Source organism: Mustelus asterias, chromosome 8 (genome assembly GCF_964213995.1).
Source record: "Mustelus asterias chromosome 8, sMusAst1.hap1.1, whole genome shotgun sequence".
Lineage (NCBI taxonomy): Eukaryota > Metazoa > Chordata > Chondrichthyes > Carcharhiniformes > Triakidae > Mustelus > Mustelus asterias.
In genome coordinates, this window is record NC_135808.1 from 128071571 (window position 1) to 128097883 (window position 26313).

The 26313-nt window shown below is 40.4% G+C and overlaps 2 protein-coding genes across 17 annotated transcripts in view; one reads left to right on the plus strand and one right to left on the minus strand.

Annotated features, from left to right (window-relative positions):
• nexn (nexilin (F actin binding protein)) overlaps positions 1-10993 on the plus strand; it is an 82047-nt gene extending 71054 nt beyond the window's left edge. For 2 of the 5 annotated variants that reach the window (XM_078218964.1, XM_078218963.1), the window contains exons 10-12: positions 5616-5804; positions 9441-9804; positions 9948-10711. In XM_078218964.1, coding sequence (XP_078075090.1) covers positions 5616-5804; positions 9441-9804; positions 9948-9961 — 567 coding nt within the window. In that variant the 3' untranslated portion in view covers positions 9962-10711. Of the gene's footprint in view, positions 1-5615; positions 5805-9440; positions 9816-9947 lie in introns of those variants that run through there. The other 3 variants (XM_078218962.1, XM_078218961.1, XM_078218965.1) reach the window with 3 other exon arrangements.
• A 1356-nt stretch (positions 10994-12349) lies between these two features.
• Positions 12350-26313, minus strand: part of fubp1 (far upstream element (FUSE) binding protein 1) — a 39985-nt gene continuing 26021 nt past the window's right edge. The window contains exons 17-24 of one of the 12 annotated variants that reach the window (XR_013498556.1): positions 26167-26292; positions 25730-25813; positions 24830-24901; positions 24587-24744; positions 21232-21439; positions 16541-16702; positions 15027-15072; positions 12350-13681 (exon numbers count right to left, since the gene is read on the minus strand). Coding sequence is in view for 8 of the 12 variants with exons in the window: in XM_078218952.1 (XP_078075078.1) it covers positions 16643-16702; positions 24587-24744; positions 24830-24901; positions 25730-25813; positions 26167-26292 (500 nt within the window). In the remaining 4 variants the exon portion in view is untranslated. Of the gene's footprint in view, positions 13682-14846; positions 16703-21231; positions 21440-22203; positions 24141-24586; positions 24745-24829; positions 24902-25729; positions 25814-26166; positions 26293-26313 lie in introns of those variants that run through there. The other 11 variants (XR_013498558.1, XR_013498557.1, XR_013498555.1 and 8 more) reach the window with 11 other exon arrangements.

Sequence of the window (26313 nt, forward strand, 5' to 3'; positions counted from 1 at the left end):
CCCGGTGGCATCCTGGTAAATCTTTTCTGCACTCTTTCTAGTTTAATAATATCCTGTATTCTATCATTTTAAAGTTGCAGCTTGCAACTTAGTGGGAAGCACTCCTGCTTCTGAGTCAGAACGTTGGACTTGAGCCCCACCTCAGACACTTGAGCACAAAACCTAGGCTGGCACATCAGTACAGGATGGAGAGAGTGCTGTACTGTCAGAGGTGCTGGGTTTCACGCAGAAGATTTTGAACAGCACAGTGGTTAACACTGCTGCCTCACAGTGCCAGGGACCCACGTTCGATTCCAGCCTTGGGTGACTGTGTGGAGTTTGCATGTTCTCTCCATGTCTGTGTGGGTTTCCTCCATGTGCTTCATTTTCCTCCAACAGTCCAAAGATGTGGTCAGGTGGATTGGCTATGCTAAATTGCACCGTTGTGTCTTAAGATGTGCAGGTTAGGTGGATTGTCCATGCTAAATTGCCCCTTAGTGTCCAAAGATGTGTAGGTTAGATGCCATAAGGTGGTTAAACGCCAAAACATTGAATGTGTTCAAGAGGCGGCTGGATATAGCACTTGGGGCGAATGGGATCAAAGGTTATGGGGAGAAAGCAGGATTAGGCTATTGAGTTGGATGATCAGCCATGATCGTATGGCGGAGCAGGCTTGAAGAGCCACTTTTTGCTCCTATCTTCTATGTTTCTATGGATTAGCCATGGTAAATGTGTGGGGTTACAGGGAGAGGGCCTGGATAAGATACCCTGTCAGAGAGTCGGTGCAGACTTGATGGACTGAATGGTCTCTTCTACACTGTTAGGATTCTATGATGATATGTGTGCCTTCTTAGATGGATGCAAAAGGTCCCACAGCACCAGGTTGGAGAAGGGGAGTTCACCCATGTCTTGGTCAATATATTTCCTTCAACCAACATCAATCATCTCCTATCTTATTGCTGTTTGTGGGGCCTTGCTGTGTGCAAATTGGCCACCTTATATCCTGATATTACAGCAGTGAGTCCGTTTGAAAAGTACTTTGTTGACGTCATTTTTGTTTTTGGGACATTGAGATTGAGAAAGATGCTACAGAAATGCAAATCTTTTATTCACACCCATTGAAAAATCCAACAGCACAGATCATCTGAGGAGTTTTGAATAAACTGAAGGTCGATAAGTCCCCTGGGCCTGATGAAATATATCCCAGGATTCTTTGGGAGGCAAGGGATGAGATTGCAGAGCCTTTGGCTTTGATCTTTGGGTCCTCACTGTCCACGGGGATGGTGCCAGAGGACTGGAGAGTGGCGAATGTTGTTCCTCTGTTTAAGAAAGGGAATAGAAATGACCCTGGTAATTATAGACCGGTTAGTCTTACTTCGGTGGTTGGTAAATTGATGGAAAAGGTCCTTAGGGATGGGATTTACGACCATTTAGAAAGATGCGGATTAATCCGGGATAGTCGGCACGGATTCGTGAAGGGCAAGTCGTGCCTCACAAATTTGATTGAATTTTTTGAGGAGGTAACTAAGTGTGTTGATGAAGGTAGGGCAGTTGATGTCATATACATGGATTTTAGTAAGGCGTTTGATAAGGTCCCCCATGGTCGGCTTATGATGAAAGTAAGGAGGTGTGGGATAGAGGGAAAGTTGGCCGATTGGATAGGTAACTGGCTATCTGATCGAAGACAGAGGGTGGTGGTGGATGGAAAATTTTCAGACTGGAGGCAGGTTGCTAGCGGAGTGCCACAGGGATCAGTGCTTGGTCCTCTGCTCTTTGTGATTTTTATTAATGACTTAGAGGAGGGGGCTGAAGGGTGGATCAGTAAATTTGCTGATGACACCAAGATTGGTGGAGTAGTGGATGAGGTGGAGGGCTGTTGTAGGCTGCAAAGAGACATAGATAGGATGCAAAGCTGGGCTGAAAAATGGCAAATGGAGTTTAACCCTGATAAATGTGAGGTGATTCATTTTGGTAGGACTAATTTAAATGAGGATTACAGGGTCAAAGGTAGGGTTCTGAAGACTGTGGAGGAACAGAGATCTTGGGGTCCATATCCACAGATCTCTAAAGGTTGCCACTCAAGTGGACAGAGCTGTGAAGAAGGCCTATAGTGTGTTAGCTTTTATTAACAGTGGGTTGGAGTTTAAGAGCCGTGGGGTTATGCTGCAACTGTACAGGACCTTGGTGAGACCACATTTGGAATATTGTGTGCAGTTCTGGTCACCTCACTATAAGAAGGATGTGGAAGCGCTGGAAAGAGTGCAGAGGAGATTTACCAGGATGCTGCCTGGTTTGGAGGGTAGGTCTTATGAGGAAAGGTTGAGGGAGCTAGGGCTGTTCTCTCTGGAGCGGAGGAGGCTGAGGGGAGACTTAATAGAGGTTTATAAAATGATGAAGGGATAGAGTGAACGTTCAAAGACTATTTCCTCGGGTGGATGGAGCTATTACAAGGGGGCATAACTATAGGGTTCATGGTGGGAGATATAGGAAGGATATCAGAGGTAGGTTCTTTGTGCAGAGAGTGGTTGGGGTGTGGAATGGACTGTCTGCAGTGATAGTGGAGTCAGACACTTTAGGAACATTTAAGCGGTTATTGGATAGGCACATGGAGCACACCAGGATGATAGGGAGTGGGATAGCTTGATCTTGGTTTCAGATAAAGCTCGGCACAACATCGTGGGCCGAAGGGCCTGTTCTGTGCTGTACTGTTCTATGTTCTATGAGTTAAGTTTCTGACAATCAAATCACTGATGATTTTGAAAAACAGACTTTTTGAGTCCTCAGTTAAGTTCAAAGAATGGCTCAGTTGGCTGTGGTTTTGTGGTAACGAGGACACAAGAAGGTAGCCAAGCACATTGTGATATTCAATCTTTATTTGCTTAAAAGAATATTGAAATACAATACAGCATAGTCTCAGAACTGGAGGCTGCCAGTTAACAGGTCCCTCCTGGTAAGACTAGACCTCTGAAAGCCAATGCAATTGATCATCTTGCATTCAGATAGCAAGATGGTGATCTATCACACTTTATACCAGGTTTCAATTCACATTCAGTCACTGTAGCCCGAATTTGCATGACCTTCTAATTATTCAGTTTATTTCAAAAGGCCAGTAAACACTGGCTCCAACATCCAGATCTTGGTGAATAGGAAACAGTGAATGAATTGTGTGTTCTGCCTGATGTGGGGTATACAGCAGTTCCCACTCCCTGCCACTGGATGGCACCATTCCTCAGGAAGAGGAAAAGGAAAGCTTTCAAACTCTGTTTTGTCACAACTCTAAAAAAAGGATGGAGTTGGTGTGACGAATGCACAACTTTCATGTTCTTACAGGAACTTTGACAACCTCACAGAATCCCTAGAGGGCAGAAAGAGGCCATTCAGCCCACGGAGTCTGCACTGACTCTCTGACAGAGCATCCCACCCAGGGCCCTATCCCCGTAACCTACACGCCTTTGGGCACTAAGAGGCAATTCACCATGGCCAATACATCCAAGATGTGGAGATGCCGGTGTTGGACTGGGGTGAACACAGTAAGAAGTCTCACAACACCAGGTTAACGTCCAACAGGTTTATTTGGTAGCAAATACCATAAGCTTTTGGAGTGCTGCTCCTTTGTCAGATGGAGTGGAAATGTGCTCTCAAACAGTGCACAGAGACACAAAATCAAGTTACAGAATACTGATTAGAATGCGAATCCCTACAGCCAGTCAGGTCTTAAAGGTACAATGTGGGTGGAGGGAGCATTAAACACAGGTTAAAGAGATGTGTATTGTCCCCAGACAGAACGGCTAGTGAGATTCTGCAAGTCCAGGAGGCACAGAATCTCACTGGCTGTCCTGTCTGGGGACAATACACATCTCTTTAACCTGTGCTTAATGCTCCCTCCACTCACATTGTCTGTATCTTTAAGACCTGGCTGGCTGTAGGGATTCGCATTCTAATCAGTATTCTGTACTTGATTTTGTGTCTCTGTGCCCTGTTTGAGAGCAGATTTCCACTCCACCTGACGAAGGAGCAGTGCTCCGAAAGCTTATGGTATTTGCTACCAAATAAACCTGTTGGACTTTAACCTGGTGTTGTGAGACTTCTTACTCAATACATCCAAGTCATTTATATGACTAAGTGGTGAAGCTAAAGTTTAACTTTACATTCCCTGATTTTTAAAAAAATTATTTGTTCATGGGATATAGTAAGGCCAGCAGTTATTGCTTCCCCTCCCCCCACTAATTGGCCTTGACGAGGTAGCGATGAGCTGAAGTCCATGCCGTGCAGGTGCATTCATCCTCCTGTTTGAGTCAAAATCCCGAGACTTTCGCCCTGAGACAGTGAAGCAACTGTGATGCAATTCCAAATCTGGATGGTGTACAGAATGGAGGGCCGGGGGGGGGTTAGTCATGGATGGTTGTGCTCCAAAGCTTTCACTGCCCTTGTCCTTCTAGGTGATAGTGCTCATCGGTTTGGAAGGTGCGGTCAAAGGAACCTTGGCAAGCTGCTGCAGAGCTTCTTGTAGATGGTAGACATGATGTGGAGATGCCGGGTTTGGACTGGGGTGGGCACAGTAAGAAGTCTCACAACACCAGGTTAAAGTCCAACAGGTTTATTTGGAATCACAAGCTTTCGGAGCGCTGCTCCTTCATCAGGACTCACCTGGTGACTTCTTGTAGATGGTACACACTGCTGAATGTGCCAGTGGTGGTAGGAATGAACATTCCAACTGGTGGAAGGGTGCCCATCAAGGCGACTGCTTTGTCCTCAACTGAATCTACTTCCACCACATTCTCAAGACAGAGCATTCCAGATCTTAACCACTTATTGAATATTGTCATCAGCCACTTTTAATTCGGTATCCTCTATTTCTCGATCCTTCCACCCAATGCAAAATATTTCTCATTACTATGTTCAGATCCTGAATACTTCGATCAGATGTCCTCCCCAATCTATGAAATTGAAGTTCTTCTGGACTGGAAATATTTTCCTGAATCTTTCCTGCACCCGCTCTAACATTTGTCACATCCTTCTACCAGTGTGCTGCCCAGAACTGACAAAATACTCCAGTTGAGGCCAAACTAGTTTCTTATAAAAGGTTTATCAGCTTTTTGCTTTTTTCCCCTCTATGCCCTTATTCATGGTCCAAGAACCCACAAGTCTTTATAACCATTTTCTCAACCTGCCCTGTTGCAGTCAATGATTTGTGTGTATATATTATATATATATGTAAAATCTCCATGTCACTGTTCCTGTACCCTCTTTAGAATTACCCTTTATTTGAACGTACTTCACACTTCACTGCCACATGTAGATCCACTCCGCCCTATGCCCACGTCCTCACTTTTATCCTCCTTACTGTTCACAATACTTTCAACTGCAAATTTTGTAATTGTATTCCATTGACACAAGTATAAATCAAGAACAGCGGTCCTAGAACCAACCTAAAGAACCTTCCTTCCCCCAAATCTAAAAAAGGTACTGATCAGAAATCTATTTCCTTAACTCAGCCAACTTTCTAAAAACCATGTTCATTCCCTGTTTACATTTCAGTGGAGGGACCATGAGATGGGATGAGAGCATTTACCCGAAAGGTACCGTCAAAACTGCGGTTCTTAAGACGTGGATTCAATTATATTTTACACTTGCAGGAAGAAATAGGAGAGGTCACAAAGGAGGCCAAAAGAGACGATGCTCCATTTACTCACAAGGTCGATATGCGAGCTCGCTTTGAGCAAATGGCTAAAGCAAGAGAGGATGAGGAAAAGAGAAGAATTGAAGAGCAGAAATTTCAACGGATGCAATTTGAGCAGAAGGAAATTGATGCAGCATTGCAAAAGGTATTTTTTATTTCAAAATAATTTCTGAAACACAAGCATTCTGTCAATGTTTCCTCCAAAATGTTACCTAATGAGAACTCAGGTGAAACTTTATCCTCAGGATATGGAACTTGATACCACATGGAGTAATTGAAGCAAATTGTAAAGATGGATTTATGGGGAAGCTTTGCAAGTACAAGGTGAAAATAGAATATAGGGATTTTGTTACATGCAGTGAGTGATGGGAATTGCGTAAGATGTAGGAGCAGTAATAGGCCATTCAGCCCATTGTGTTTGCTCTGCCATTCAAGGGGAGGGAGGGGGGGGCGGAAATGGAGGCACAGTGATGTCATGGGAATGCTAATCCTGAGGGTTATGCTTGGACGATATGGATTCAAATCCCATGGTGGCACTGGGAGGAATTTGAATTCCTTTCCCACCAGGATACTGACATCGGACAAGGCAATATGCTGTGGTACTCAAAACTCCTTGGGTCGGCACGGTGGCACTGTAGTTAGCACTGCTGCCTCACAGCGCCAGGGACACAGGTTCAATTCCCAGCTTGGGTCACTGCCTGTGTGCAGTTTGCACATCCTCCCCGTATCTGTGTGGGTTTCCTCTGGGTGCTCCAGTTTCCCCTCACGGTCCAAAGATGCGCGGGTTAGGTTGACTGGCTATGCTAAATTGACTCTAGTGTTAGAGGATTAGCAGGATAAATAAGTGGGGTTGTGGGAATAGGGCCTGGGTGGGATTGTAATTGGTGCAGACCCAATGGGCCAAATGGCTTCGTTCTGCACTGCAGGAATTCTATGATTCTAGATCATGACTGATCTGATAATCCTCAACTTCATTTTCCCACCGTATCCCCATAACCCTGGATTCCCTTACTGATTATAAATCTCGGCCTGGAACATGCTTAATGACCCAGCCTCTACAATTCCCTCTGTGGTAAAGAATTCCACAGATTCACTACCCGCTGGAAGAAATTCCATCTGTCGTAAATGGGTGAAACCCTTCATCTGGAATTATGCCCTCTGGTCTTAAGACTCTCCCACAGGGGAAACACTCAACAGCTACTGTCGAGCCCCTTGAGAATCCTGTGTGCTTCAATAAGGTCGCCTCTCATTCTTCTAGACTCCAATGATTACAGATCCAACCTACTCAACAGCTGGGATCAACCTAGTGAACCTTCTGTGGAATGCCTCCAATTCCAGTATATCTTTCCTGCGATAAGGGGACCAAAACTATTCGAGGTGTGATCCAACGACTGCCTTGGGTGGCACGGTAGCAGTGGTTAGCACTGCTGCCCACCCAGGTTCAATTCCTGGCTTGGGTCACTGTCTGTGCAGAGTCTGCACCTTCTCCCCATGTTTGCATGGGTTTCCTCTGGGTACTCCAGTTTCCTCCCACAGTCTGAAAGACGTGCTGGTTACATGCATTGGCTATGCTATATTCTCTCCGTGTACCCAAACAAGCGCCGGAGCGACTCTGGGATTTTCACAGTAACTTCATTGCTGTGTTAACGTAAGCCTACTTGTTTGACTAATAAATAAACAAGCTAATGTTGTGTAATTTTAAGCAAGATTTCACTGTTTTTAATGTTCCATTCCCTTTGAAACAAAGCCAGTGGCATTTTCTTTCCCTATCACCTGCTGAATGTGCACTGACATACATTAGTTCGGCCAAGCGGCCTATTCGTACCCTCGATGGGATAATCAAGGAAAAACCCGAAATGGCCGGAGGCTGAAAATAAATGTCAAAAGTAAATCAGGATGCAGTGATTCGATAATATCAAACTTATGTTATTTGAAAGAGAAAAGGACAGAATTAGTTTTATATAGTGCCATTTATTTCATGTCCCCAAAACCCTTAGAGCCAATTAACTATTTTTTGAGGCACACTTACTGTTGGAAAACAGGAAATGCAGCGTTCAATCTGTACACTATTAAGCTCCCACAAAAAGCAGTACAATTAGATAAAACATTTTTGAGGTTTAGATATTTGTGAGGAAACCACAAAAAACTCCTGTTCTTGTTCGATATAGCACCATGAAGGGGCAGGCGGGTCTTTGGTGCAACATCTCACCCTGAAAATCATTCTTATGCCGTGCAACACTGCCTCAGTATGGTCACTGCCTCTTTAACATTGTAGTTGTTTCCTGAAAAGTGCAGCTTTAAATGCAACAAGATTCAACAAATCAGATTTTCAGATTGTGGGGAAAAAATATACCCTGCATTTAAATATTGTACACTGTTAAATTACTACATGAAAGAAAGTATTTAAAATGAAAATTCTTAAATAAAGCAGCCCCCTTTCTACTTACCACCTGCTCACCGTCCCTACTGCTTCTCACCTCTCCCTGACCCCTCGGCTTACCAGCAATTGTACTTTCCGACCCACCTGCTGGCTGACACCCTCCCACAGGTCCCTTCTCATTCCCACAAGCACTGTTAGCAAGGGCTCGGGAGATGAGCCTCGAGACGTAGGATGCAACCTACAGATCGAGAGCAGCTTCGCATTGTGAGGTCAGCCAGTTTTGCGTTGAGGGGTCACGGAAGTAAGTCGCAAGCGAGAACGGCGAAGTGTGGGAGAGTCAGCCAGGAGGGTGGGTCGCCAGTGACTGGGAGAGGCCGCTCCAAAATGGCACTGAGCAGATCACAAGATCACACCCAGAGAGTGAAACATTAATGGAAATCCACACACTAGATGTAAATATCGGCCCCAGTGAAAAAATGGGACTTATAGCAGGGCTTGCTGCATTTCCATGAAATATTAGCCTAGATTTAGTGCCCAAATCTTCTGGATGTGCAATCTACCATCTGAGCCACATTGTTTTTGTTTGTTTCCTGGCGCTTGCTGGTGCTCCAGGAGCAAGCACATTACTTGCAGCAGAGTGGTTAGCACTGCAACCTCACAGTGGAGAGACCTGGGTTCGATTCTCGGCTTGGGTCACTGTCTGTATGGAGTCTGCACATTCTCCCCCGGTGTCGGGGGGGGGAAGGATCGTCCAACAGACGTGCTGGTTGGGTGCACTGGCCATGCTAAATTCTCCCTCAGTGTACCCGAACAGGCACTGGAGTGTGGCGACTGGGGGATTTCCACAGTAACTCCATTGCAGTGTTAATGTAAGCCTACTTGTGACACTGATAAACTTTAAACATTATAGCTGCATGTTTATGTTGATGATACAAAGCTAGTTCTCAACCACACACTCTGTACTCTATCCCCTCTTGAAACTTTCTTCAGCTTAATATAGGAAAGACTGAAGCCTTTGTTAAGTTCCCACCAAAAGCTTCCAATGGTTTAAGACATTTACAGACTGAATGAATTCATGATGGGGTCTGAATTCCAGATTCGCTAGTTCAGTAACATAGAATCATAGAAACCCTACAGTACAGAGAGGCCATTCGGCCCATCGAGTCTGCACCGACCACAATCCCACCCAAGCCCTCCCCCCATATCCCTACGTATTTTACCCGCTAATCCACGCATCCCAGGACACTAAGGGACAATTTTAGCATGGCCAATCAACCTAACCCGCACATCTTTGGACTGCGGGAAGAAACCGGAACATCTATTACTCTGCCCGTACTACAATCAGATTGTACTCCTATTAGATGGAGGCATTTATTTTTTTTTAAACTCAATTGTTTGCAGAAAGGGGATGAAGAGGAGGAAGAGGAAGGGAGCATTGTTAATGGTTCAGCCTGTGAGGATGACACGGATGAACTCATTCGGTCCGGCGCTCCATGGTTCAAGAAACCCCTCAAGAACACATCGGTCGTGGACGGCGAGCCTGTGAGGTTCACTGTAAAAGTCATGGGGGAACCCACACCGGGAGTCACGTGGTGGTTTGAGGGCGAAATGTTGCAGGACTGCGAGGACTATCAATACATTGAAAGAGGAGAAACTTACTGCCTTTACCTACCTGAAACCTTTCCTGAAGACGAAGGAGAATACATGTGCAAAGCTGTCAACACCAGAGGAACAGCTGCTAGCACCTGCATTCTCACCATTGAAAGTAAGAGTTAAATTTTGTATGGCACTCTCTCTAGAAGTAGGAGACCCGCGAACTCACCCACACTCACACCAAAACAAACTATACTTCAATTTTCAGCTCTTTTTGATGGCAACTAACCTCTTCAATTTTCTCTTCTCTTTTAGCTGATGACTACTAAATCTGCTGGAATTTCCTTTCTGTCCTCAACCTTTACTACATCCGTCTTTCCCCTCTGATGGGGCCAAAAAAAAATTAAATATCCTATTACCCTTGGAAAAATTGCAGTAGTGTTGATCATTATTCCTCTCACGGTTAACGCATAGCCTAGGAAAAATGCATGACGTTTACATACTGGTTTTATTTGGTCAGTTTTAATCATTTGAAATTATTTTGTGATGTTATTTAACAGATGCTATTATATCTGCACATGATTGTTAACAGTGGAGCCCATTTAAGAACCAATCTGTGAACCTGCGAATTCTTAAAAATTATAATCCAGGGTCACCCAATTTAGCAATCAAGCAAAATGCCGGTTTTGAAATAACTTGTTAGAATTGTCCATTGTGAAAGCCCACTAAACTTTGCGTACAGGAGTTTTAAAGGTTGTTTTTTTTATTAAATACAACAGGAAAATTACTTGTCGATCATAATCAATAAGCAACTCTGGGTTGTCTACATACAGAAAATAGCTCTTATTTAATCACTACAAATAACCATGAAGCCTTACATACAAATTGTCCACGGACAAAGATGTTCCTTCACGCAACTCGGAACAACGGGCCCAAGAGGCATGGCATATTTCATGTTGGACAGTCTGTGACCCTCAGAAATGCTCTTCATGCGGAATCTACTTTGTTTTTTGTAAACAGTTCAACTCCTGCTCAATTGTATTGAATTTTCAGATACCATTTAAAGTTTACTTTGAAAGAAAACTATGTGCTGCTTTTCCTTGCTCTGTTTCAATGTTGATGCCAGCGAGCTGACTTGCACCTTGGGTGGCGTGGATATGTTCCGACAGCATCTCCAGAAGCAACACAACCCAAAAGTTTTAGAGCCCCGTTCTGAATCAGTGTAACACACACACACGCAGCCATCAGTGTAATCACCAACGCTCACATTTGGCAAGGAAGTGTAGACGGCGACAGAGATGAACTTTTGATTTTTTCTGTAACTGCTAGTTTAATAAAATGTTGCAGAACATGTTTTTTTTAAAAAAAAGTTCTACTTTTGGAGACCTTTTCACTCCCCCTGCACCAAGCATCATACTTTAGTCAAGAGGCGATTCTCCTTTTGTGGTATCTGCAACCCATTTCAGAGTCTGCTTGGGTGCACTAGTGAAGCATAGGGATAACTCTGGCTTCCCTACTCAGTCACGAGTGCTTGTGTCTCCCTGATAACACAGCTTTAACGGACAGCACCATCAAATCTTGGAAGGATATGAGGATCAAGTGCATGGGGACACCCTCCTGCAAGCCATACACCATTCCGACTTGAACATTATATCATTATTCCTCCAACAGTGCTGGGTAGAAGTACTGGAACTCTGACCCAAGCTCTCTGCGGGTACACCACAGAGCTTGAAAACACACATTTAGAGAGCATCCGGATGGAATCTGAACTCATCCTCATCCAAGGATCACTGGATGAAAATCTAGAATGAGAAATCTGGCTAAATGTTTCTTTTCCCCTCAACTTTGAGCAGATTATCTTGCACCAGCTCACCCCCACCTTTTCAAAGTTAACTAGGTAAGAGCAGTAAATGCTGGCACTGGTAAGTGGTGCTCATAGCCCAGGTCTCCTGGGATAACTCCTCTCTTCATACAGTGCTATGGGATCTTTCATGCCTGAGAGGACATACACGGCCAGTTTTAATGTCACATCTGAAAGGCAGCTGCCTCTAAGAGTGTGGCACTCCCTCAGTACTGCACTGGAGTGTTAGCCCCGATTTGTGTTACTTATGAAATCATGACCAGATTTCTTTTTAGGGGAGTTGGTGGAGGATAACTATTGACCAGGACACCATCTTTAACTTTGCACAACAAAGCCAGATAAAGTGCTCAACTTTCTACACAACCTTTGACTTTGAGGTGAATGTGCTACCCACTGAGCCAAGGCTGCCAACCAATGCATCATTTTCTACATTACTAACTGGTACACAGCATATGGGTTTGCATTCTGCATCCAATGAGCTCATTTCAGGGGCCTTATCTGCCCCTGGAAAAAAAGTAGCCAGATTTCCCATTTCAGATCATCCAGTGATCCTTGAACACTTGAGGATGGGGTCAAAATTCAACAGATGCTCTCTAATCTTAACATTTTCCAAGTTCCTTTGATAAAAGGCCATAAAGGCCAGGTATTGGAGGGTTAGTGGTGTTAGCAAAATTGTCTTCGGGAGGGGGTTGAAAGTTGGAAAATAAACTAAAAGGCACAGTGTTATTTGATTTGCTGGAACATAATATTGAGATAAAGCTTCCTTCTCATAATCATTTACATATATAAACCTGAAATCCAATCTCACCAAACCCACATTTGATGGACACAGTAATAAAGAAAGCCATTATTATTTGTGCACCTCAAACTTTATTTATAATTTCAAAATCTTTACAGTTTAATTCACACTAAAATCAGATTACATTATCAGAAAAACAAAAAGTGAGTACGAATACATCTGGATCATTCTTAAACCGCTTTTTTCCATCAGATTGAAGTTACCTTATATTTCAGCTCCAAATCTGTATGATATCCCTTTCTCCAACCACAGCAAGCCCTTTATCTGCTTAGTAGTCTTCTCCAGCAATGCACATTTTCTGAAGAATATTTTTTTTCTTCGAGATAATAGCTAATCCATCTCAAAAAGCCATGTGTAAAAAAAAACATGCAAAAGAAATATGCAGGACACCTATTCTAGCAGTGTGCCGATATTAAATGTAAGGAACAGGGACAACAGCAAAAACTTTCAGTCAAAACCTGAAGTGTACCTTTCCTCTCTAATTAATTCTAACACAGATACCGTCTCTGCTTTAACATGTTACATTAGGTTAACTGATGCATCTCCCCACAAAATCTAACTACACAATTTGTGTACAGATTTTTTAAAAAACATTCGCTTCTGCAGATTTTTCTGAATTAAGAGCTTCTAACCATTTTGGAACAAAAAAGCAAAATAATTGCATCCTAAATGTGCATGTATACACATACATAAGATCCACAGACTGACTCACTAAAAGGGAAATCATTATCCCTTGGGGGGGGGGGTCATAGTTATATTAAACAAGAGGTCAGACAAATTAAACTATGTTTTGTACCTCAACACTATTCAAATATATGATGCATGTACATTTGAGATGTTAATAGTCAACAATTTAATTCAAGTTATATTTAAACTGTGGATTTTCTGTATAAACGTCAATAGCCAAAAAAACTTGACTTACTAGGGAAACCTCGCAAGGCAAACATTGAGTCTTGCAATACTAAACCGATGACCTAAAATTTGCAAAGCTCCAAAATTATCAGATTAATATGACTGAGCTATGACATTTTACAATATTGTTTCACCCTGCAGAAAGAAGTGTGCTTATTTTAACATTTGTATGCAAATGGTAAATAGAAACAAGTGCACAAACCAAAGATTTGGACAGCATGCCTCCTGGCCTAGACATTACAGTTCGTGGAAAATAGCCAAATTGCCTGCATTTGAATGATACGTTTCCCTCAAAAAGAGTTACCTTATACAGAGAGCCCTTGTATGGTTTATGTTCATCAGTTCAATAGGATGAACGCAAAGGAGTCCTCCATAGGGGTAGAAACTATCTCAGGACCTGATCCTATGACCTATGAATCGGGTACTGGCAGCTAGCTCTTCAGCACTGTACAAGAACGAGGGACCACCTTTTGAATACTTTGAAAAGAAAATTGCCAAGAGATAAGAAGGTTGGCTATTTGTAAAGAAACCCTAAGATTTTCTGATTAAAAGACAAACCTTTAGCATTGCAAGATTTACTCTTTAAAAAAAAACATACAAATTGCACTAAAGATGGAATTATAGCTCATTGAACACTTGGAATTCTAAACGCATCTCAAAGCAAGATATTTTATGCATTTTAAAACAGCAAACAGATCTCAAAACCGCCGAACACAATAATTCAGCATTAAAATCCCATACCAAAAATATCACACCTCATCGCCTTAAGATGCAATTAACTACCTGAAGTTAGAGCAGTGCAATTTATTGCAGATATTTTAACCCTCTTCCCTGGTTATTTCCCAAAAATGGCCTCCCAGGACATGAACAGCAAGAGCCAACTATCTAGCTCTCGTGCAGATGAACCAGCAAGAGCTGTAAGCTTTCTTTCATTGTTGTTACGCTCAAAGGTTTGATCTTTATTTGGTAGCAATAAAAACTATTTTTTGAAAATAGTGCACTGCTGCATTAGGTTAATTAAACAAGGACCTTCATCAACCAGAATGACAAGAGGGTTAAAATAAGACAATGTGAACCAATCCATGCCAACACAACCTACAGTTTATCCTACAAGTACAAACTGGACAGCTTTTTTCTTTCCCTATAGTACATGGATAGCTATACGGTAGGATTCTAACTATTTATCCAACAAAGATGTCTGCACAACAACTGATTCACATCATAGCTATATACATTTAAACTTGACTAAGAACGGTTTTAATGATAGAACATCAGATATCTAATATGAACAGAAATCTAAATAAACATTCGTTGGAACGGTTAAACTGTGCACGATATCCGAAAATAACTTTCCGTCAAAACTGAATGCTGCTGTAGTTTCTGCTGAAAACTAATAATGATCTTAAAACTGGCCCACCCAACATCCACAAAGAGGATGGTTGTATGCACAAAGCCCCGATCTTCATTCACAGTGAAAGCTAAAAACATATCACAAAGCTGAATGCACCTGGAAAGACAGGTTAACCCTTCAGGTGTAGGCCTAAAGTTTTAACGTGCCTTTTTTTCAGGTGCCGGCTGACCCTCTTGACATTTTTTAAAATTCAGATTTACAGCTGTTGAGTTTTTTTTTTGTTTTACTCATTCGACTTTATCATCTGGAAAAACAAATTATCGAACATTTGGCCGATCAGACTAACATTTAATTCCATACTTTGGTACGGGAATGTTGAGTTTCATTAAAATAATGCATACATAAAGAGGGCCATTGACTGATCCAAGATCTTTTTAAACCCTGAAAGAATACGCCTTCATTCTTGCTTACCTTTAGTGTACTGCAGCAGAACTTAAGGTTCAAGGTCTGGGTGGCACTGTGAAGTATAAAAATTGCACTTCATTTGCGATGAGCTGCGACTTCACATGGTACAAGAAAACTATACCAACAGCCTCCATTTTGAAACACTTCGTTATAAAGTCAGTATTACTAATATTTTGGTGGATAGTAGCAATGCAAGCTGAAAAAGACCCTCTTTCTGGAATTTTTGTTTAAAAGGTGAGGATGGTTTTCTCATTAAACAAAAATCGATTCTTAATAGAGGCAATTATATTCTGCAACATCTCTTCGAAAAAAATTCTTGCTATCTAATTACCCAAAATAAATAAGGCATGCTTCAGTTACTGACTGCAAAAAGTTTAATAAACCTTCAACATCTGCACTATTCAAACGGCATTTTCCTGTATGCTTCATTACTATATAAAAAAGTAGGTAAATTGATTCAGATTATCCTTTGCTACACAAGATGCAGGAGTTACAAGCTACACTGAACATTACCCCCCCCTCCCTGCCCAATAGATGTTTATTTTAAAGTATGATAGACCGGAGAAGTGCACTGCAAAGAAACCAAAATGTAGGATCTGACTTTCCAACAAACTTTTCTGACCAAACCAAAGCTGAGTGTACATCTCCAGCCCAGACATTAAAATAAGCATGCTTCATACAGCAGTAAAGTTACAAAATCCCTACCATACTCTCCAAAACTTGAAAGTGTAAACAAATAAAATATTCCAATTAACTTACATTTTTCATACACATATATATACATACACACGTTAGTGCATTCTCAGGAATTGACTGACCAAAAGGGTTTCAAAACAAGCAGCATTACTGTGTACCAGAAAGTGTAACATAGGCTCCCAATTAAACCACAGATTAAACTACTACCTCAGCGTACCTTTTAGTGCCCTCGTGGGGGTGGAAATTGAAGGGGAGGGAAAAAAAGGTGCATCAATTACCCATCACAAAGTGTGCAAATCTATGACAAGGTTAAGTGCAAAAGCACTGCTGGAAGTTGTTAAGAGGAGGGGGAGAGGCAGGGTTAGCACAGAGTACACAACTCAACTGCCCCGGACAAATTAAGAGCAGTAATGCTAGAAACATGGGAGCAAATTTTTATTGGGCATTTCTTTCATGTTGGCAACCCTTCTAACGTAACTGTATATTGCAAATAAACACAATTACCCCAAAAAGGTAAAATCTATCCAAGCATCACAACTTAACATAAATGGTCATGATTTCAGAATAATATTCTAGTAATCATGGAATAAAAAGTGAAAGGTACTTTGGTCTTGTAGGTATTAAATCTGAAAAGTGAGATTTAACTGAGGCACAGTCACCTGTGTAAATGCAGAAAATGAGAGCTCTGGCAGAGTAGAAATTCCACATGCACTACAAATCAATTTTGAATTAGTGGCAGTCTAAGGCAGATATCCAGAGCCGCCAACATATATGCAACAATTCTGATATAGAATTAGACTGTGGGAGGTGATGGTCATCCTCACCTTGGGATCCGGGACTGCTGCTGACCAATGTTAAGGAGTCTGGATCATCCAAACTTTTGAACAGGCACGTGTAATCCCGGTGAAGATTTTGTCATGACTAATTCAATTTGGCCTGGATTTTGTCTGCAAGGTCACACTGTCAGAAGTGCTTAGGTCTATAATCTGACAAAGAATAAAAGCCTAAATTTAAAAACGAACAGAAAAATAATCCTATACGGTACGAAATGTGACCACCACCCTACAGAACAGTAATCAAGAGAAATATCCCTGATCAATCATAACTCTCATTTTATCACATTGTTCACAATCATTTGAATTTTGGTATTCATCAGGCCTAGGGGGAGAAGGGTGGAGTGGCACTTGTGTATGAATCAAATCTAAGCATTTAGCTGCACATAGCTGTTTACAGCTACATCATGCCTTTAAATGATAAACTCCACCAGCAATAGGCAAATGCATTAACAGTTGAAAACATTGCACCTTGATCACCCCAAGACAGAATTACAAAGAAGTGCGACTTTCCTTTGGGGCACGTGAAACTATGTTATCATTTTAACTAGCCCCCACCCTCACCACTCAATTCCAGTTACAATGTAGAACACAAGTTGGAAGCCTCTCAATTAGTTGTGATCGCAAGAACAGGCTTCTTTGCCATAAGCACATCACTCATCATTCACTGAACCAATCAGGGCAGTAATGATGCAGAATCAGGTCTCATGGACAGTGCAATTCATTTAAGGTCAAGGAAAACATTCTCTGCATTAGATTAACACAAATCCTAGAATATCAAAGTCATCTCCCTGTAATGTGTAAGCCAGACCTACAGATACAAATTCAGTTTATCAGCAAAATCATGAAGTAAATGGTTATGCTTAAACAGAGCACTATTGAATAAAGTATCCAACATGAATTGACAGAAAGATATGCACACTTTTCTACTAAAGCTAAATGCACAGGTAAGCAAGTAATCAAACTTCTCCAGGTCAGCATTCCTATCAACATGGACTTGAAAAGTTTGCCATGATTGGAAGGGATGTTTTGAAAGGAGGTAGGGGATGGTGGTGAAAAGAGGGAAAGAAAATGTAAAACTACTGTGAAGCAACATCACAATAGAACATTTCCCATATTATATAGATGAGTCCAGTGCCTTGGTGCTAAATGTTATAGTCAAAGCAAAGTGATACAAGTCTGTAAGATTGTGTTTAGTTCGGAGTTTCCAGATCATCATCTAATTGGAATGATTCGATGCAATTGCCAGCCGACTTGGCCCCACTCTAACTCCTAATCCTCCGGTTTTATGTTGCTCCCATACTTTATAAAATTTCTCAAAACCTTGTCTTCTTGAACGTTAATTGATTAATTTCCAAAACTGCCAGTACCTGTCCCTCTCCCAGAAACGTTTATGGCACGATACAAATAAAAGTTGCTATAGCCCAGTTGCTGGGCATTACTTAAACTTCTGCTGACTACACATTTCATTCATGGAATGAAAACTAGTTGGAAATAAATTGTATGTTGAAATTTGACAAATGCGTAATAAAGGCATTTGGTACTTGGCAATTCACCCCAAAAGGCTAAAAGAACTGAAAAAACAGAAGTGATCTATTTCTTAAGTAGCAAAGCCAAAAGTTGAGATTTGATTGCAGAATCAAATCACTCATCAGCGACGATGACAGTATGGACAGTGAATGCTTTATAAGGGGAATTCAACATAAAATTTCAGCCTTTGAATTGAGGATATTTACATTAGGGAAGTTAATTTAGAAGTGTTGAAGATACAATTGCACTTCAGCTATTGCAGTTGGCAAATCCACAACACTAGGCTCTTAGCCATAGAGGCCAGTAAATTGTCAGTTGAATTGGCCGATTTCAAATGGGGACAGCAATAGATTGTGCTATATAATGAGTGTCATCACCATTGGTTATGTAAATGAAGGGATAAATAAAGACAACAGTCATTATCGCAGTTTGTGTTATCCAGGTGTCTGGACAGCGTTGCACAATCTCAGCTGTAATGTATTCCACTGTTCCAATAACTTGGCTTACCATCAATGCTGACACGAAGAATGGGTGCTTAGAGAGAAGGTAACTGGCACCTAAAGAATCCCACAAGTTAGTGATTTTGGGAGAGGAAAGAGGAATATGTGGGATCATAAAAATAAACTTTTACAGATAGTGAATTGATTTGTAAATAATCCCATCTTCTCTATTCACGGAGCACTTATTAGCACACTCATTTCCTAACAAGTTGAAGAGTGGAGATTTGTTTGCTACCCAAGTCTATATAGCTAAAGTTTCGAAAGTCAAGTTGCAGAATAGTCATATCACTACATTGAGCTCCAGGCCAAGATGCAAAGATAATTCACTCAACTAAGTGTTTCATGTCTACAGCACAAGCTGTCCTGTATTGAAAACCAAATTTGTATTAACTTGGCATTGAAAAGCTCTGGCAAAGCTGCAGTTTGTGATGAAACAAACCTGCTGCATAGAACTACCATTTGCACAAGTATACTGAGTGATTAACTCAGGCCAATATTTAGCTCATTACTGTCACGTTACAGGCAGAAGACTTTGCTTTGCTATACATTGGCTTAAATAAGGAAAAGGACTGCTTCATCTACCCACTTCTTTTGGGTGTCCCTTGGAACCCATATAATAGACCACTTCAAGCACTCTCAAATTCCCAGTTGTTCAGCCATGTTAAATTAGTGATAGCAATTGCTTATACATTATTACTAAATTCAAACTTCTGGACTGCACCATGATACCATTTTCAGACATTAAGCCATGACTAAACATGCAGTTTATCTTAAATCTGCTTGAGACCAAAGTCTTAAAACAAAAACTGCAGCAATGCAGGTACATTTATGCAAGTATTGTTCTGTTATGCACACACTGACAGCAAAACAAACAACACAAATCAATAATTAAGAACCTTAAAATATGGTCAATCTGAAGTTTTCAATTAAGAAACATAAACTCCAACATTTGGCTGAAACATAGATTTAGTTTTTAGCTGTAGCACAAGTTCGAATTTAATCCCAGCGAAACTACCAGTCATAAATGGATTCCTCAGTATAGAAATCACATAGCCACAATGTTCAAAGAGCATTTTGGCACTGCAGATATAAAATGTTTGGACTAGAATTAGGAGAAAAATATAAATTTCTGGAGAAATAAATTAAATTCAACTCAAATTAATACTTTATCCAATGTAACAATAAGATGAATGGTCTCCAATGCTGTAAATTTCTACAATACTTGGATATTGTTTTCAATGAAGGGAAATGCAACCTACAAACCAATCTGTAATAATTGGGATCCTGAAGGATAGAGACCAGGAAATGCATTGAAATGACAGAATCCTCCATCTCACTGCAGACCAAGGTATTCACACCAATAATAGTGAGTGGCCATCCTTAGGGTGAATATTTTAATAGTTCATCAGTTTAAAATTGAAAATCAAACCAGCATATCCAAACATTTAAATCATCCCCATTAAGTGCATTCAACTTTATTCCTATGGTCTTCCCATTTTTATTCCAGAATTTTAAATCTTTTACTTCATGGTAAGGTCTATAACAGAATTAGTAAGCACACCAGCCTGCAGTGAGACAAGAATACAACTTCAGAATTCAGTAACCCCAAGTAGGACATATTCTCTAAGTCACCCGGAACATTAAGAGGCATTTGGATTTCAAGTTAATGCACAGATATCTAGAAAAGTCAAAACCTACAAAACTTTTGAGGCAAACTGTTCTGGGTAATGACAATGAAAAAAGTCACAACATATTAAACAGAATTTCAATAAAATTCTCCCTCGAAGAATCAACTGCAATTTACTTCAGATGGGCTATTTAAACATGCACCAGTTTAAAAAAATCATTTTCCATTCAGTTAGAAAGATTTGAACAAATTATATCCTAAATTACAACTGAACTGGTTGCAATTGCTAAAAGCACTTTCTACCATTATACTCAGTGAATTGTATAATACATCAAAATTGTTACTGGCCACTCATGAACCTGCCCTCATAATTTGGATATGTGTCCATTTTCTTATCGGCTTTGATGCTTAAGTGGGTTCATGACCTATAGGACTATACAGAGCCAAAGCCAACCAAGGTATATTAGTAGGATGGCAATTCCACTGCTGCATTCTGGGACACCTGGGGCGGGCTTGGTAGGGGGTTGGATTGTGGTGTTGGAAGTTAAGAGAAGAAAGAAAAATGTTCCCTGCTCCTAACTGCAATCGAGTGCCTCTTGCTGAAAACATGAATGGGAAAATTATTGAGCTTGGCTTCAATGACTCCCACCCCAACTGTGGACCAACCTGCACCCTAGATCATTAATGAACAATGACTTCTTGGGAACAACATCAATCAGCCACCCGCATCCTGGAACTTCACCCGAGTATGAATCTCCCTTGTCAGGAAAGACAAAAATGGAGAAAAATGGAAAGGAAAACGGACTTCTCAATCTCTTTCATAGCCTTGAGAGCAGCAAGGCTGATCAAAGCAGTTTGAGTCAACAAACCCACTAAGACCAATAGAGCATTTAATTATAGGTAAGGCCTTCTGGCCAGTTTTCTATGAATTGCATGTCTTTTATTAGGATTCAGATTTGTCTTTAATATATAGAGGTTACATCATTCAGTGGTCATACGCTTTTTGGTCAGGTGTGATTACTCACCATGAGTTTTTGTCAACGTTAAACTCTCCATGTAACACAAGACATCAGCTTACGAATCCTTGTTGTTAAATGTTTAAAGCTTCTTGGGGTGTTCAATGAAATCCACAGCAAGACAACGTAATCTGCCCATTGTAAAAGTTTATTGTTGGGCACACTTCTAAAATTAAGTTGAGCTGAGATTGGCAGTTTGACTATGTGACAAAAGGACCTGAAATGGACAAGGACAGCAATGAAAACGGGAAAATGATTGTTGTACTGTTCTCCATTGTTGCAACTGTGAATAGTCTCTATTAGAGATAGCGAAAAAGGGTGAAGTGTAAATTTGAATGAGGTATGGGGAAAAATATTTTAAATGCTTCCCTGTTTCAATAACTATATATGCCTAAATAAAAAGACAGCGGTGCATATGGTTGTAAATGAAGTATGGAGATCATCTGTTTTTTTTAAAAAAATCTCTCCAATTAACAACATTGAATTCAAAATCTGCATTAGAAAATAACGTGCAATTGTAGATATATGGACTAACCACTTCAAAACTTACATCATTTACTCTATAGAAGTTCACAATTCTCTTCCCGCATTTTCGGCACAAATAGGATTCAAAAACTTTCAGTCTAGATTCTTAACATTAGACTTCAGCAAAGATTTTCATACATGAATAAGACTAACATTGAGATTTAACCTGCAGATGTCTTGTGGTTCTCGGTCATAGTACTCATTCGGCTCTCCACATCTAAAAACAAGCAGTCCGCAACACCTGGACTACTGAGCACTTTTTTTGTAGCTTTCCAGAGACAGAAGGCTTTCATTAATGCCTGCAAAATTCGATTCTGTGAATGTGTGCCAGCTGTGAAGCTAAGTTACAGTAACGGATACTATCTAAATGCACATCATACGAACAGAGCAATAATTCACTCTTTCAAATATCAGACAGGAATTATTTTCTTCCACTTGAATCAATCAAAAAGCATTCAAAACAGCATGTAGATGTTTATTACACAAGTCGTTTCTCTTAATTTCAGGTGTCTGCTCAGAACAATGGTATCCATGACAAAAACTGCATCGCTCCATTCTCACGCCTAGCAAAAATAAATGCAGCGCCCAAAAGGTTTACTCAGTTTACAACTTCAGTTAGCCATTTCTAATACAATTCACAGCAAAAAGACAACTTTGCCACTGAAACATAACGCGCTCATTTAAAAACCTGAAATAATTTCCACCATTCTAAGCATCAACATAAACAACAGATTTATTCATGTTCATTTATTAAGTTGAACATCAAGGCAGTTGAAATACAGCACACTCCTGGCCTACCTACCTTCAACCTAACAAAATTCCAAATGGTTTAATTAAATCTAAAACAAAAACTATCACAATATCACCTAAAATATCTTTCCATTCTGCATTCCTCAAACATTATTTACTACAATTTAGGAAATACTTACCCACAATAAAAGGTTGGTAAAATCAGCAAAACTGGCAGGTGATTAGTTTAATTTCTACAAGTATTACATTCTAAGTAGGCGATCAGGACACATTAATTTCTGCATTGTCAATCAAATTTCAATGTATATATTTTGAGAAATAAAGACACGGGCAAAAACAAGTTCAAGTGTTACTGCACAGTAAGTCATCTCTATTTCAGTCACACGGTTTAGTGTACTTACAGTGCAAAGCTCCTTGAAGGAACAGAATCAGGGATGGTGCATAGCATACGCCAGGTTACCCTTACAGAGCTAGTTTTACATTGGCTGGAACACACCTGTACTTCAATAAATACAGTGGCAAACAGAGACTGCAATTGCATTCGTCTTTTGCATAATTAAACTGAGCAACTATCAGAATATTCAAGTGCTAACATGGGGGAAAAAAAATCTAATTTGCACAGAAACAATCACTTTCAAATAGAGGGAAAAATATGCAGAAGCAATTCAGGTAATCTTTCGAGGTTTTAAAATGGCAAATTCCAACTAAATAACGTGAAAAATAATGCATCTAAAGCAGGTCAATAATGTATTAGAAAAACAATTCCATTGTCAATTTGAGGAACTACTTAATCATTAATGATACTTTGACTGATACCTTACCATCAGCTTTCCTAAACTCCTTCTGTCAGAAAAAAAAGTTATGGGGCACTATTTTACACGGCAAGAATTGCAGACCATAAAAACAAATTGACAAAATGCCTCCCAATAAGTCTGTCACAGACAATTAGAATAAAGTTGCAAACAAAAGCTAAGGATGCCAGCCACAAGATTAAATAGCATTTCACGTCCATATGTTTTGCTATAGAAAGATTATGCAAAAGATATACTGCTTTGCATTATGCATCATTACTGATGAGCTAAATTGCAGTCACGATGGCTTCAGGAACCTGGACTATAGCAGCTATTTGGATCTGAATTGAAATTATGCACATTTAAAGTCTCAGTTTGACCCAACAGAAAATTCCATAACGCATATGTGTCGTCATACCAGGTTACAATTCACTAGGTACAACACACAGTACTATGTATTTACCCATAGATCCAACTTACCCACAAACAAGGGTTTTCATATTATTTATTGTCAAGCACAAAACAAGCATTTTTAAAAGTGAACAGTATACAATGAAATTAATACATTTTACAACAGAAGCACATGTCACTATAGTGACTGAATAGAAATTGAAAATACATATGCTGGAATGTTCAAACTATTGTGTTCCACTAAAAGCAAACCAAATTTGCAATTCTACACAAAATAATGGTTATCAAGTTCGCTACCTCTTAAGTATGACAATAGCAACAAACACTATTTTTCTTAAACCAAAAACAAAATTAAGATCTTCATCAAGGCGTCTGTATCCATAAATTTTACAAAGGCTTTTCCCCAAATGACGCAAATATCTCCACTTCACATTACTGGGCCTGCACAGAAGAAATACATAGAAATACACAAGTGGTTACCAACATGAAACATTTCATGGACATCCGAGTGTGGGTAGGATCCTCTATCTGTGAAAGGAAAGGTTAAGCAGTGCTGGACAGCTGCTCTCACTTTTCGCATTGCCTGTTTGGGTCGGGGGGGGGGGGGAACTTCAAGTAAGAACAGCCATTCAAATAATATATCATTCATTCAATGCTCTTTAAATGTGTTTCTCTGAATTTAGTGTGTAGTTAACTTTCAAGAGTACATGGGTGTTGATATAAAGTGTGTTCTGAACATCATACAATCTTAATTTTGCCACCCCGAGCAATTTATCGATGAACCTCACAGAAGTTACCAGTAGGGCTACTTGAAGGTTTTCTGCATGCCGAATCTAAAACACACTCTCAATCATGAACCGAAGTACCCTTTGTTTACTGGAATTTACCTGTGGGGGTTGCTGTGCTGGCGGGTGCTGGGGAATTCCCTGGGAGTTTGTCTGACTGTAGTAAGCTGCTTGCTGCCTGTAATACTCAGCCCATGCCGCACTGTAGTCTGGCTGCCCACCGGGCTGAGCTGCTGTACTGGAAGCTTGAGCTGCTTGACCTGAAACAACAAGCAGGACCGAGTCACTGACCAAGTTCAGATCATTCAAACTTAACTGAATCATGCTTTCCAGAGACATACATACTTTGTTTCTTGTAGTATTCTTCCCAAGCTTTGGTGTAATCCTGTTGGGCTCCTTGTGGTTGTCCCTGTTGACCTAAACAAAACATGGGTAACATTTTTATGAAAAAAATCTAATTAAGCAAAGAATATGCAGATAAAACGTAGACAGTTTCAGTCTTTAAAGTAACGAATTAACACGCAGAATAACTAATTCCTTTGGGTCCACCTGGGTCTGAAACTCTTGGCTTTATCATCCAATACCTTCCTTAAAAACTCAGACTATTTAAAATCCCATTTATTTGGAATATCTAAAGATAAAACAATAAGTGAAATCAAGACGATTCAAAAATAGCTTTGAATTTGCAACTGCTAATGATTAGGCATTATATTGGTACAAATAATGCGTTTGAACATAAATGCTCAAAATACTAATACAATGTGCCTTTTGGGATTCCATGAGTTTTAACTTCAGGTGATTAGCACTAGCACAAAGACTTGTCATGCACCCCAGTTCAGTAGAAAAGTGGACCAGGTAATCATGCCTATTATAGGCCAAGGCCACTTTTAAATTGTACTCAATGCGCCCAGGATGAAACAAGAATACTTAACTCAGTAGTAATGAGAAGGGTTGAGCTTTATTCATGATTTATTACATCTTTAGCTTGACTGCACATTTTTTGTACATCATAGAATCCCTACAATACAGAAGGGGGTCATTCAGGCCATCAAGTCTGCACTAACTCTCTGACAGAGCATCTTATCCAGACCCACCCCCTGCCCTATCCCCGTAACCCCACACATTTAATCCCCCTAAGCTGCACATCTTGAGACACTAAGGGGCAATTTAGCATGACCAATCCACCTAACCTGCACATCTCCTTTCGTCGGTCAAAAATTTGAGAAGGCATGCTAACGTGTTTACCTAATTTCTTGTAATATTCTTCCCAGGCTTTGGTATAATCGGTCTGAGGAGCCTGGGCCGCATTGGGCTGGTTTGGGTCACCTGCTGATAAAAGTACAACACCGTCAATATCATATTAACACCAAGGTTGTCATTTTCCATGGAGGGAATAGAAGGAGAAGGCAGTTTTGTAACATAAGGAAAACCCAAAAGCTGCTACACTAATTGAGAAGAGCTTTTCTAACTCTCTGTGTAAAGTGATTTAGGCACATAATGCCACTGATTTAAGAAACAAGAATAATATAACAGCTAATACTGGTTTCCAAAAGAAATCAGAGCTTATGAAATTTCTTTTGGGGTAAGATGCAAGCTTAGTTCTTAAAAGATTTTAAAAACTGCAGCAATTAAATTTCTGTCAGTGTAGCCAGAAGATCTAATAAAAATACCCGATGATTTACCCTGTGCAGAATTTGGGGTATTGCCCTGACCAGTGCTTGAAGCTGCAGGTGGCTGCTGTGCTTGTTGCTGATAATACTGAGCGTAATATGCTGCCCATGCAGCTGTATTTGCATCTCCAGCTTTATCTACAATAGATTAAAAATATT